General features: G+C 53.3%; 1 protein-coding gene across 4 annotated transcripts in view; it reads left to right on the top strand.

Moving 5' to 3' along the window:
* Positions 1-12,581, top strand: part of PDGFRB (platelet derived growth factor receptor beta) — a 37,611-nt gene that overhangs the window by 13,061 nt on the left and 11,969 nt on the right. For 2 of the 4 annotated variants that reach the window (XM_019965233.2, XM_019965232.2), the window contains 10 exons: positions 3,114-3,159; positions 4,260-4,583; positions 5,108-5,374; positions 6,088-6,215; positions 6,331-6,502; positions 7,089-7,281; positions 7,955-8,070; positions 9,405-9,528; positions 9,920-10,173; positions 12,473-12,567. In XM_019965233.2, the coding sequence (XP_019820792.2) occupies positions 3,120-3,159; positions 4,260-4,583; positions 5,108-5,374; positions 6,088-6,215; positions 6,331-6,502; positions 7,089-7,281; positions 7,955-8,070; positions 9,405-9,528; positions 9,920-10,173; positions 12,473-12,567 (1,713 nt within the window). In that variant the 5' untranslated portion in view covers positions 3,114-3,119. Of the gene's footprint in view, positions 1-884; positions 985-3,113; positions 3,160-4,259; positions 4,584-5,107; positions 5,375-6,087; positions 6,216-6,330; positions 6,503-7,088; positions 7,282-7,954; positions 8,071-9,404; positions 9,529-9,919; positions 10,174-12,472; positions 12,568-12,581 lie in introns of all 4 variants that reach the window. The other 2 variants (XM_070793842.1, XM_019965234.2) reach the window with 2 other exon arrangements.

The raw sequence follows: 12,581 nt of genomic DNA, 5'->3' as shown, positions 1-12,581 counted from the left end.
ATTTATTTAGATTAAGGCGGTGGGAAAGGAGTGGAGGCTTGTATGAGCAGGGCTGAGGCTCTGAGGAGGAATCCTCAAGCACACTTGTTCCTCTGGACTTGAGGTCATACCCTGGACTGAGGGGGTACCTCTGACTCACTGTGAGGAGCTGGGCAATTATCCCATCTGTGGATCTCTGTACCCCCAACCGAGCCAAAATAGGAAGACTCATGAGAACGTCCCACACAGCACTCGCCTCACAAACAAAGGGGAGATCTCTGAGGGTCCCCTCCCTCTCTGTGCTCCAAGGGCCTTCTGAGGCAGGAGAGTGTGGTAGGAAGGGGATTCCTCCTCCCTATGACATCCACTTTGTCCCAGGTGGCTCCTCCCTGGAAAGCAGTCTTGCCCCTGAAGAAGAGAAGTGGTCACAGGCAAGCCCTCTTCCCCTATTTTAGCCACCTGGGCCTTTCTGGGGTTGGCTGCAAATATACAACCTCTGGGAAGCACAGAAGTCTGTAGGCATTGGGTAGACAACTGGAGGTGTCAAGGAGTCATCCAAGATGGCCCAGGAGGTTGGGTCCCAGTCCCCATTCTGGTTCTTCCCAATCCACCAGCTTGTTGCCCATGCCACACTTCCACTGTCACCTCCAGAGGGCCATATTACCTGTTTATTTGTCTGGAAGTCACCTGAAAAACAGAAGCCCAGAGAGGGAAAGAATTTGTCAAAGTACACACAGCAAATCTGGGACCAAATGGTTAGGGAAGTGAATCCATGGAATGAAAATGGGTTATGGATGCTCATTTTGCTCCAGCCTCAGGAATGTTGCCTTTCCTCTCATCAACAACCCCATGTCCCCAGGCCACCCCGGCAAGAATAATAGTGACTAGAACCTTCTCTCTGGCAGTGTTAGAGCAAGGCTGGCTCTCTGAGATGATCCATCCAAACCTTTCCCTGTATGGAAGGGGAAACTGACTCCCAGAGAGGGCTGGAGGCTCAGTCTCACGGTAGGTCTGAAGTCCCATGTGAAATGCTCATTTCATGGAGGGAGAAGCCAGTTCAAGATCCCTGGTTATCTATACTCTCCCTAAGGTGTCTCCACTTTCCCTGAGCTCCTTTGCCTATCCCATCCTCTCTCTGCAGCCTGATTCTGCCTTTTTGATGTGACTGGGCCATGACAGTCTGTCTGTAGGTCTCTGCTGCCTGTTCAAGAAGGCCCCTCCCAGCTCAGAGCCTCAGGGACTCTAATCCCCCTGAGCCCCAAGTCTAGCAGAGAGGAGCCAGGGTCGAGGGCTGCTCACCCAGGGGCCTAGTACACAGCCTTCCAGAGCCAGGCCAGTCCTAGTTGTCATGACCTCCCATCTCCAGGCCAGCCGACCAAATTCCTCCTTTAGAATAATAAACAGTGTGGCCAGCCAGAGAGGTGGGGAGGGGATGGGCAAGGAGGCTGAAATGACCCCTTCCCCCAGCCTCCACTGCTAATGATTTTCTTTGGCTGAGATCTCTAGCAGGAAGGGGGGATCCAGAGAGGCACCCACTAAGGGGCAGATAGGCCTCTGTGGGGGCTGCTGGCTCCACTGTGGCGCTGCTTCGTCCTGCCGGAAGAGGTCTGGCAACCAGCTGGAGGGCTGCGGCAGGAGGGGTGGGCGGGGGGCGCTGGGGATGCGGCCTCAGCATGGCTGGGCTTTGAGTCTAAGGCATTTGGCAGAGGGGAGGGGGCTCTCAGGAAGGCTGGTCTGAAGAGGAGAGCAGATTTATTCAGGGAGTTCTTAGGGTGCTGAGCAGACAGCTGAGACCAGTGGTCCCCAGTCCAGGCCCTTGCCTGTGTCTCATGCTGAATGTGTAAACACAGCCCTGCAAGTGAGCCACTTGCCATCGTCCTGTGTTTTGGGAGCTGGAGACAGAGGCCACTGAAATGTGATGGTGCAGGATGTAGCCCTGCTGGAGCTTAGACTCACATCCTAGCCCTGGATTGCAAACTAAAAGGGATGAGATGAGGGTGGAGTGGAGCAATCTGGCATGGGCTTAGGAGCCAGGCCAGGCTGGGCAGCCACTCAGGGAAGGCACCAGGCTTTCTTGTCTCCTTATCACCTGGTCTCTCCCACATTTCTTGCCCTAAGACCCCCACCCACTTCTGGCCTCCTTCCTGTTGATACTGCGGTCAGAACTTTGCAAACCTGGGTATTGCTGGTTATTTTGGATCCTCGGATGGGGCTGCCAAGGGCAGGGAGAGGGTGAAGACCCATATAGTCCGATCTGTCTCCCTCTGTGTCCCTGCTTCTCTTTCTGCCTCCATCACTGGGTGATTCCTGTCTGTATCTCTGAGTCTTTGTCTTTCTACCCCTATCGTTCCGGTCACTTTGTCTCCCTCCAGAACAAGCTCTGCCATGTAACCCTGGGCAAACTTCTTCCCCTCTTAAAGCCTCATTCTCCCCATCTGGATACTGAAGGTGGGGGTGAGGGGCTTGGATTCAGTAGTTTGCAAGGATGCTGTGCTGTGTGGTGAGGCCTCCTCTGAGTCCAGCCCCTGGCCCCTCCCCCTGGGCCTCCCTGTGCAGCCTGGGGCTGAGTTAAGGGGGCCAGGCGTGGGGGGTGCCCCCCACATTCCACAGCCCCACTCCCCCGCTTCCCTTCCCATAGCCGCCTCCATTTCCTGTTGTGCTTGTGGAACTGTGGGAGTTCTCTGGGTTCTGGCTCACCCCCTCCCTCTCCCTCAGGCCTTTCATCACACTTTCCTAAATATTTGTCCTGGCAGATAAGAGCCTGGTATTGGAACTGTCACCCGGAGGACAGGCTGTTAGAGCCGGTGGGCCCCTGAACACCATCCAGGCCAAGACCCCACCCCCACCATACATACCCAAGGAGAAGCGGGGGGTTCAGTCAAGACCATCAAAGAAGTAGAGGCAGAGTCAAAGTAAGGTCCAGGCACCCCGAGACTTGGCCCAATTCAGGGGAAGGAGCCCCTTGGGCATGAGTGCCCTCTTGGTGTGGAGTATGGGTAGTCTTTGACTTTAGCCTAATGGATCCAGGGGCTGGGTGGCTCAAGCTGGGGCTTACTCTACAGGACCCAGGGCAAAGATGGGCTGTGGCACTGCCTCTGGCTACTCTGAGCCCTGACTCCTGTTTACCTTTGCAGGATACCATGTGGCTTCCGAGCGCCATGCAAGCTGTTGTCCTCAAAGGTAGGTAGGCTTGGGCAGGGATAGGGGGCCCTGGGGAACCTCTAGGTAGGACCCTGAAGCTGGCAGGGTGGCTTATGCTAGCACCAGGACCTGGGAGCCCAGGGGCGCTGCTCTGCTCTTGAGCTTCAGTTCCCTGCCTTTCTAGTGGGTCTCAGTGGAGGCCTCCTTCCACTGTCCACCCCTCAGCTCAGAAACTTCAGTGGACCTCTGCCTGTCCAGAGCCATCAGCTCAAATTCTTGGTTTGGCCCTCCATACTCCATGTCCCCTCACCAACTGTCCCCACCCTCTTCCCTAACAGTCACTCTGGTCTCCCATCTCTTATCAGCACTTACTGGTATCAGTCTGGCCTGTCTGGTTCTGGTGAGGGACTCCCCTCCTATTCATGGACCCCTCATTGGCTGTGAGCTCCCAAGTCTGGGTGGGCTTTTTCAAGCAATCAATGCTGACTAGGCAATCAGTGGCCAGCCAAAGGTTCACCCAAGGATGACTGACCCACTGGCTGAGCACCCATCCATCTAAATGGGTGCTTATTTTCACCTCCAGGGTTTTCAGCTGCTGAGGCTGGGCACAAGGCCTACAGCATCCTTCCCCAGGGCATCAGCAAGCAGAGGGAAAACCAATCACTCGACATCCCCAGCACCCTTCAGCCTCCAGGGGCCTCAGTCTCTTTCCTGACCTGATCTGCCCCACTCTGGACTATGTTGGCCAACACCTCCCCAAGCAGGGCCATCTCTGGGCTTTGGGTACAACCTGGGCAACTGGGGCAGCTGCAGAGAAGAGGCTCAGAAAGTGACCTGGGAAGTAATGCAGGAACTGGGGGCCTGGGAATTGCTTCCCAAGGATTTCCTGATGTCTTTGAGAGAACATGCCTGCAGCCTGAATGCCGCACTGCAGAAGGACTGCAAGGCTGGGGGTCTCTAGGCACCGAGAGCAGGAGGCCAGGAGTCCCTGGGGACTAGACCCTGGGCAAACAGGTCTCAGAGCCATGGGTTCCAGTCTCTGTTTTCTGTGGATTAGGGAGGTGTGTTCCTCAGGGTCAGCTATGGAAAGAGGTGCTATTGCTCTTGTGCCCTGACGTCTGATGCCTCCTCTCCCAAAGGCCGGGTGCTATTGCTGCCCCTGCTGTTTCTGCTGGGACCACAGGCCTCCTGGGGCCTGGCCATCATACCCCCGGGGCCAGAACTTGTCCTCAACCTCTCCAGCACCTTTGTCCTGACCTGCTCGGGCCCAGCTCCAGTTGTGTGGGAACGGATGTCCCAGAAACCCCCCCAGGAAATGACCGAGACCCAGGATGGCACATTCTCCAGCGTGCTGACACTGGTCAACGTCACTGGACTAGACACAGGAGAATACTTCTGTGGCTACAAACGCTCCCATGGGCTGGAGGCCAGTGAGCGAAAACGGCTCTACATCTTTGTACCAGGTGAGGATCCCTGGCCAGTGCACTTCTCCTCTCCTGCCCTTCTCAGCTGCAGGCATCTGGGGGAAGCTCAGAGAGCGCTTTACTGAGATGGTGAAACATAGCCATCTCAGAAATGCAGATGAATCAGGGAATCCAGCCTGGCTCAGTCCAGGAGTATGTCCACTCCCACCCCTGGGTCTAGATATTCGTCTGCTGTCTGCCAGCCCACCCCATTCCTGGTTCCCAAGGATGCTGCATTCTCTGCTGGTTCCAATATGCACCCCCTTGGCCTCCACATCCCATCTTCCCATTTTCCAAGCTCCAGGTACCAGCTGTCCTTCAGCTTGTGACTTATCTTCTTTCTCAGGCTGATGCTGTCCATATCAAATGCTAAACCTAGAAGGGACCCTGAGAGCATGCTTCTTCTGTAGAAGGTAGACTGAGGGGCAGAGAGGGAAGAGACTTGTTCAAGGTGACAGAGCAAATCAGGGAAGAGCCAGAAACCCAGCTCCTCTGACTCACATTCTTGGCCCTGCCTCTGGCAGATCCTTCTGTGGGCTTCCTCCCTGTCGACCCTGAGGAGCTATTCATCTTTCTCACGGAAATAACTGAGACCACAATTCCATGCCGAGTGACGGATCCGAGGCTGGTGGTGATGCTGCACGAGAAGAAGGTGGATGTCCCCCTGCCCATAGCCTATGACCCTCAGCGTGGCTTCTCTGGTACCTTTGAGGACAAGACCTACATCTGCAAAACCACCATCGGGGACAGGGAGGTGGATTCCGATGCCTACCATGTCTACAGCCTCCAGGGTGAGCCCCCTTTCTGGCCTGGTGCTCAGCCGAGGCAAGTATGACCCTCCACAGAGGGAAAGACCTTTTCAGATTATCAAGTGTGCAATTCCATTTTCACTGGATTCTCACTACAGCTATGGAAGGCAGGTGTGTTTCCCTATTTTACAGATGAGAAAACTGAGGCTCAGAAAGAGGATGAAGTGTGCCGAAGGTCATGGGAAGCATTAGTGGTGGAGCTGGGCTGTATATACTGTGGTAGGCAAAGTCACAGGCTTTCAGCCAGTGGGGTTTGAGTCCCAGCTCTGCACTTCCCATCTGAGTGACTTTGCACAAGACAAATAATCTCTCCGAGTCTGCTTCTTCCTCTGTAAAATAGGGATAATACAGACCATTTATCTAGGGGGATTATTATGAAGATTAAATAAAAGATGGCGAGTACCTGGTTGTGCTCAGTAAGTTTCTTTTGTACTTAGGTGCCCAGAGAGTACTTTGATTTCAAAACATTCTAGAATGTCAGTTTCATGAGGACAGGAATTTTGTCTGTTGTATTTCCTGCTAAAGCCCTAGTGTCTAGAATAGTACTTGGCATATAGTAGGTATTTAATAAATATTTGTCAAAACAATGAATCTTCCACACACCAGTCATGCCCTCCTTCTGTGGACCCTGACCCCATCCCTAAGCTGATGTTGGTGGTGACTTCTTCAGCCCTAAGCCAATCTCTTTCCACCAGTGTCATCCATCAATGTCTCAGTGAATGCAGTGCAGACTGTGGTCCGCCAAGGGGAGAATATCACCATCATGTGCATTGTGACCGGGAATGAGGTGGTCAACTTCGAGTGGACATACCCACGCATGGAGGTAATGCCAGGCCACAGGTTAGAGGAAGGGTCAGGCAGGGATGGATATTTCAGCTTATAGCCTGACTTCCTGGACCTTTTCTAATGTGGGGGGCTTGCCCCAACTGTCTCTACAGAGTGGGCGCCTGGTGGAGCCAGTGACTGACTTCCTCTTTGAAATGCCCCACATACGTTCTATCCTGCACATCCCCAGTGCTGAGCTAGGAGACTCAGGGACCTACATCTGCAATGTATCAGAAAGCGTGAGCGACCATCGTGATGAAAAGGCTATCAATGTCACCGTGGTCGGTGAGTGCCTTGAGCTTAGCCCCAGCCTTCATTCTGAACTGGACCCAGACCTTGTCACAGCCCTGGGGTACTGTCAGCCATGTTCTAATCCAGCTCAAGCCTCAGTGCCCACCAAAGCCCCATTTCCAGGATCAACCCAACCAAAGCACAGTATCAGCTCCAAATCCAGTCCTAATCCCAACCTAGACTTCCCAGCTAGCCAGAACCCTAGCATCAACCCAATTTCTAAATCCCTACTGCCGTTCCAGCCCCAGGCCGCCCCATCCCCAAATTGAAGCAGGCTATAACTCATCTCAGCCACAATCATGAGACAGAACACACCTAAAGAGCACTGCAACTCTAGTCCCAATCTTGAACCCTGCCCCCAAACCAATATCAGACTCAAATTTGGTTCCTGCTCCAGTCCATCCCAGTCCCAACCTAAATCCCCAGGCTCAGGTTCAGTTCCTAAAGCCTGAAGCCCGCCTCCAGTATGCTGGGCTCCTTGGGTGTACAGCTGATGCCCCGCCCCAGGAGCCCCGCCCCAAGGAGGTGCTGCCCCATTGCTTCAGGGCACAGCCCCACCCCAGACGGCTGCCCCTTGCAGAGAACGGCTATGTGCGCCTGCTGGGAGAGCTGGACCCTGTACAATTCGCCGAGCTCCACCGCAGCCGGACACTGCAGGTGGTGTTTGAGGCCTACCCGCCACCCACTGTCATGTGGTTCAAAGACAACCGAACCCTGGGTGACTCCAGCGCCGGCGAGATCGTGCTGTCCACACGCAATGTGTCTGAGACTCGGTGAGCAGCCACCTGTCCACTCTATTATAGTTATTGTTCTCTGCAGCCGCCAGGCAGCCCACAGCCTTAAGACCTATCGAGGCCCATCTTTCCTGAGAACCTACTACGTGACAGGCACCCTGCCAGGCCACGTTGCCAGGCACTGGGGGCACTGCCTAGAATAGAACCAGACAGTTCCATCCTTCCTAGAGTTTCCTCTCTAGAAGGGAAAACAGATGCTGGTCAGATGACCACCCAGATGTTTAGTTGTCCTTGTGATGGGTGGAGCCAGCAGGAAGCAGCCCTGGAGAAAAAGACAGGATGGCTAGGGAAGAGGGCCAGGCAGGCCACTGCCACCTATGCAAGAATGTGGCCCTGAGGCCGACCTGAGGTGCTGTATGTTAGAATAAGGCAGTTCAGGCCTTTCTGAAAGGGATGAAATGCGGAGGAACAGACATAGTGCTTCCCCTTCACCATGCCCTCCACCCCAATCCTCCTAACCCTCCCTCTTGGCTCACTGGAGCTGCCTATGGGTGGGGATCCAAAAGTCCTGGCACGGCTACTGACAGCCATGTGACCTTGGCAATCCCCTTCTACTCCCTGGGTCTTGTTTTTCTTATCTTTACAAGAAAGGTGGGGGCTTGTAAGAGTTCTCCCAGCTCTGACAGCTGGTCCCCTGGCCTGTCCTCCTCAGGTATGTGTCAGAGCTGACACTGGTGCGGGTGAAGGTGGCTGAGGCTGGCTACTACACCATGCGGGCCTTCCATGAGGATGCTGAAGCCCAGCTCTCCTTCCAGCTGCAGGTCAATGGTGAGGAGCCTTCCCCCTGCTTTCCTTCCCCTGACCCTCCCACCTCTATTCTCTCTCCATTCCTACACTGGCCATCCACCCAGAGGAGGAGCAGAAGAGGGAGTCCAGGACTCAGAGGGCTGGATTCTAGACCAGGCTCCAACACTGACCACTGCTGTATGCACATCTCCTCTTTGGGCTTCAGTTTCCCCAGCTTTAAAAGAAAGTCATTGCACTAGACTGGTGTTTGCAAAACCTCAGGCATTCATGTCCCAGTGCCATGATGTTTCCTTCTCACACACCACTTACACTATACTACTAATTAGATATTTATTAGCAGCTACACTATGCCAGTCCATTCAAGGTTCTTGAGGCCCTGCCATTGTATAGCTTGCATCTTAGTGGGAGGAAGAAAAACATTCAGTAGTGGGGGAAAAACCCAGCAAGCCAGGTGCAAACAAGTGCTGTGAAAGAAAACAATAAAAGCTAGGTAAGGAGGATAGAGAGTCCTGCAGACTAGGGAGTAGGGAAAGCTACAGTTTCAATAGCATAATCAGGGTTGACTGCATGGAAATGACATTTGTGTGAAGACTTGGAGAAGGTGAGGGCATTAGCCAAGTGGCTATTTGGGAAAAGGGCACACCAGGCAGTATGAAGGCAACATTGAAAGGCTTGTGTGGCCAGAATAGAGTGAGAGATAAGCGGTGCAGATGAGGTCAGAGATGACCTTGAACGGTGGGAGATGAGATCAGAGCTGAGGTTGGCAGTTGGGGGCCCATGGGAGGATAGATAGTCTAGGCCCTCATGGGCTACACTATGGAGTTTGGCTTTTACTGTGACTGAAATGAAAAGCCACTGCAGGGTTTTGAGCAGAGAAATGACACGATAATGACTTAATGTTTTGTGGACTAACTTCCTAAAAATAAATTTATTTTGACTGAAAATTGAACATCTCCATTGTAGATGGAAAATCAGCATCACATGTCATAAATATAAAGCAACCACTAAAATAAACTCTGAGAAAACAACAAAAAAAATGCTATTAAATCTTGGCTCCATGTTCTTGCTGGTCCAGGACTCTGATCCGAGGCTTGCCCTCTCTTTGTTAAAAGGGAAGATTAGAAAATCTTAGGTGTTAAAGACAGACTAGCACCCTACAGGCATTGCCTTTGAAGTACCCAGAAGGGGAATCTGTCAGTTTTCACACGGTGAGTCCTGGTATTTAATGCTCACCTGCAGTCTGCAGTTCCCCTCCCCCTCCCTCAGGGGAGACTCTGGAACAAGCCTTCCCTGAGGGCCTTGCTCACTGTCTATTCTGACCTCTCCACCTCTCTGCCTGCTCCCTTTCCACGCAGTGCCTGTCCGTGTGCTGGAGCTGAGCGAGAGCCACCCTGCCAATGGGGAGCAGACAGTTCGTTGTCGCGGCCGGGGCATGCCCCAGCCACACCTCACCTGGTCTACCTGCAGTGACCTCAAAAGGTGAGCAGACCCCCAAGCCTCCGTTTCCCAAGGTACCCACAGCTAACTAGATGGACTCAGTGAAAGTCATCTAGTCTGGAACCTTCCTCTGGGAACACTGTTCCAGGCTAGAGCCATAGTCTAGAAGACGTGGCTTCTTGGAGATGCTCTGCATGACCTAAACTGTCGCTTTTCCTTACCTTGACCCTGAGGGTCAAACGAAGGGAGCGGATTTTGCAATCCGGGGTTCCCAATTCTAGGGTAGGAGCGCCCCTGCTGGTCAGTCGAGAGATCACATGAGGAACCCACTAAGGAGCAGGCAGTGGGAAAAAGAACTAGACAGGCCCGGCTTCCTTCCAGCACCACACAGTGGCGCTGCCTGCTTATGGCCTCAGTTTTCTCGCCCGCATAGGGTGGGAAGGGACTGGAAGTCGACCTGGCCGGTTCTCGGCAGGTGTCCGCGGGAGCTGCCGCCCACGCCGCTGGGGAACAGTTCCGAGGAGGAGAGCCAGCTAGAGACGAATGTGACGTACTGGGCGGAGGAGCAGGAGTTCGAGGTGGTGAGCACACTGCGCCTGCGCCATGTGGATCAGCCGCTGTCCGTGCGCTGCACGCTGCACAACCTGCTGGGCTACGACGTGCAGGAGGTCACCGTGGTGCCACATTGTGAGTCCTCCGTCCTCTGTGGCCCCTTGACGACCCCTCACCTCCACTTCCACCCTGCTATACTTGGGTCTGTGTCTGTATGCCCATGGCAGGCCAGAGTTGGCAGGGCCAGGGCACTCAGGAGCGCTGCGAGTGTATGTTCCTATGCGCTTACACAACAGCACAATATTGGCACACGTGTGTACATCCACGAGTGTACGTGTGTAAACCATGACTACGAACAACTGTATCTCCTTATGTATGTACATTGTATATATGTGTACTTGAGCATGCCTGATCCATGGACACGGGTGTAAACCCTCCAGGTGTAGATTTGTAAAGCAGGTAGTGAAGAATGTCTCATCCTCACATACATGCATAAAGCTTGAGCATGTGTCTGTAAGCATGCACACAAGCATATTTGTGGGTGTAAACCCAGTAAGTATATGTTTGTAAACCACATACATGAGCATCCCAATCCCTGGGCAGATATGTAAACCCACAAGTGTATGTCTGTAGGTGTGTATATGTGGTACACAATCCCCATATAAGTGGCAAACAGTGCATATACAACCTATGTGCAGCGTGCACATATGGCATAATGCATGTCTGTAAGCATGGAGATGCAGCACACCTTTCAGTGAAAGTGTGCAACCCAATCCCCCACATATATGCTTGCTGTGCCTTGCATGTCTGGTAGTAGGTACACATCCATGCATAATTCTCACCCATGTGAACAGTCACTATGGTGCCCAGATGCTTTTGCTACCTGCCAGTCCCAGTGCGTACATGGACCTGTATGCATAAACTTCATTTATGCACCCGTTTCCTCATCCAGTAAATAGTCACAGGGTCTCAGCTTCTCTCTGGAGAAAGCCCAGCCCTGCCTGTCCTCCTAGTGCCCATGGTCCAGAAAGAATGCAGACAAGGAACTAGGCAGCCTCACTGTGAGGGTCAGCTTCTGGGGGGAAAGCCTGGAGGGAGAAGGGGCTCCATCCCCATCTATGGGATTCAGAAAAGTATCCTGGTGAAATGAAGCTTTAGGCCAATAACTGAAAGACAATTAGGAGTTAGCCTAGTGAGGAATGGTGCTCCAGTAAGAGGGAATAGCCTGTTTAAAAGCCCAGAGGCAAAGTGAATTCAGAACAATTAAAGAAATCAACGTGGTTGGAGAACAGAGTTTGTGTGTATTTAGGGGTTGGGGGAGGAGGTAAAGGGGAGGGGACTACAAGAGAAGCCAGAAGCCAGTGTGAGCAGAGCTATGAAGGTTGTACAAGGTGTTTTGGACATACTTACGCCGGCACTTAGGTAGGTATTTGGGCTTGTATAAGCAGATACTTCTTTACACAGACCTGCCTTCCCCTGCCCTGTGGTGGGATGGGTGGAGGTTTTAATGCCTTACCTCATCCATACTCCTACACATACATTCATATTCCTGAGCAAGTGGGCACCTACTGACCAACTCTGAGCAAGGCAGAAGTAAAGCTTTTGTGTGCCATCTGAGGGGGAAACTGTCATGGCTGGGTGAAGTCCTCTCTTTTTGCTCAAAGATAGCTCCCTAGAAGATGTAGGCTCCCTAGAGCTCTCTAGGGAGCAGAAAAGGGCCTGTGGGGGACAGGGGAGGAGGGAGGGAGTTCCCAAGGAACTTCATGGGTGGCCAGAGGGGCAGGACAAGGGTGATGAGGGTCTGGCTGAATGAGGAGGGAGTGGGAAGAAGTGGGTATGTGCAGCAAAGAGGCTGAGGCTTTGAGGGTAGAGGAGACTCAGAGCTTGGGGGGCCCAGAGTTGGCCCTGTATGATTACCTGTTGCCTGGCCCCTTCCTCAGTCTGCTTTACGATTGCCATCACTGTGGGTGGGGGTGGGGGAGGGGAAACAGGCTCCTTTCTGGAGTCTGTATGCCTCGGGCTATGGGAGTTCAGTTATTGTATCCATTGGTGTCTGTCCTAGCTGTGACAAGCCCCATGAGGGCCTAGATTCAGAAGAAAGGTGAACCACAGCCCTGCTCTCAGGAGCTTGTATTCAATCTGGACCTGTGGCAGACAGGCCAGACTGATCCTGGAAAGAGCTGAGGGGATATGGAGGCCAGTGGTGATCCAGGGGGAGTTACTGTAGGGCAGGGAATATTTAGGGTGAGGCTGGAGGTGTGGCCCAGAAGGGAAAGGCTAAAGGTCTGACATCATAGGCCAAAGCGGGGATGGGGCTGGTTCCATTCTGGGCAGGACGGGCAGAGAGGTTTTTGTGGTACCAGAGGTAGAGTGCAGGGAGGGGAGCTGCCAAATGTCCTGTTTGTTCATAAGCATCTCTCATCTCTGCGTCCAGCCCTGCCCTTCAAGGTGGTGGTGATCTCGGCCATCCTGGCCTTGGTGGTCCTCACGATCATCTCCCTCATTATCCTCATCATGCTCTGGCAGAAGGTAAGCCCCGCCTT

This window comes from Bos indicus, chromosome 7, assembly GCF_029378745.1.
Source record: "Bos indicus isolate NIAB-ARS_2022 breed Sahiwal x Tharparkar chromosome 7, NIAB-ARS_B.indTharparkar_mat_pri_1.0, whole genome shotgun sequence".
Classification (NCBI taxonomy): domain Eukaryota; kingdom Metazoa; phylum Chordata; class Mammalia; order Artiodactyla; family Bovidae; genus Bos; species Bos indicus.
The sequence above is the reverse complement of the archived record's forward strand: the minus strand, read 5'-3'. Positions and strand labels throughout refer to the sequence as shown.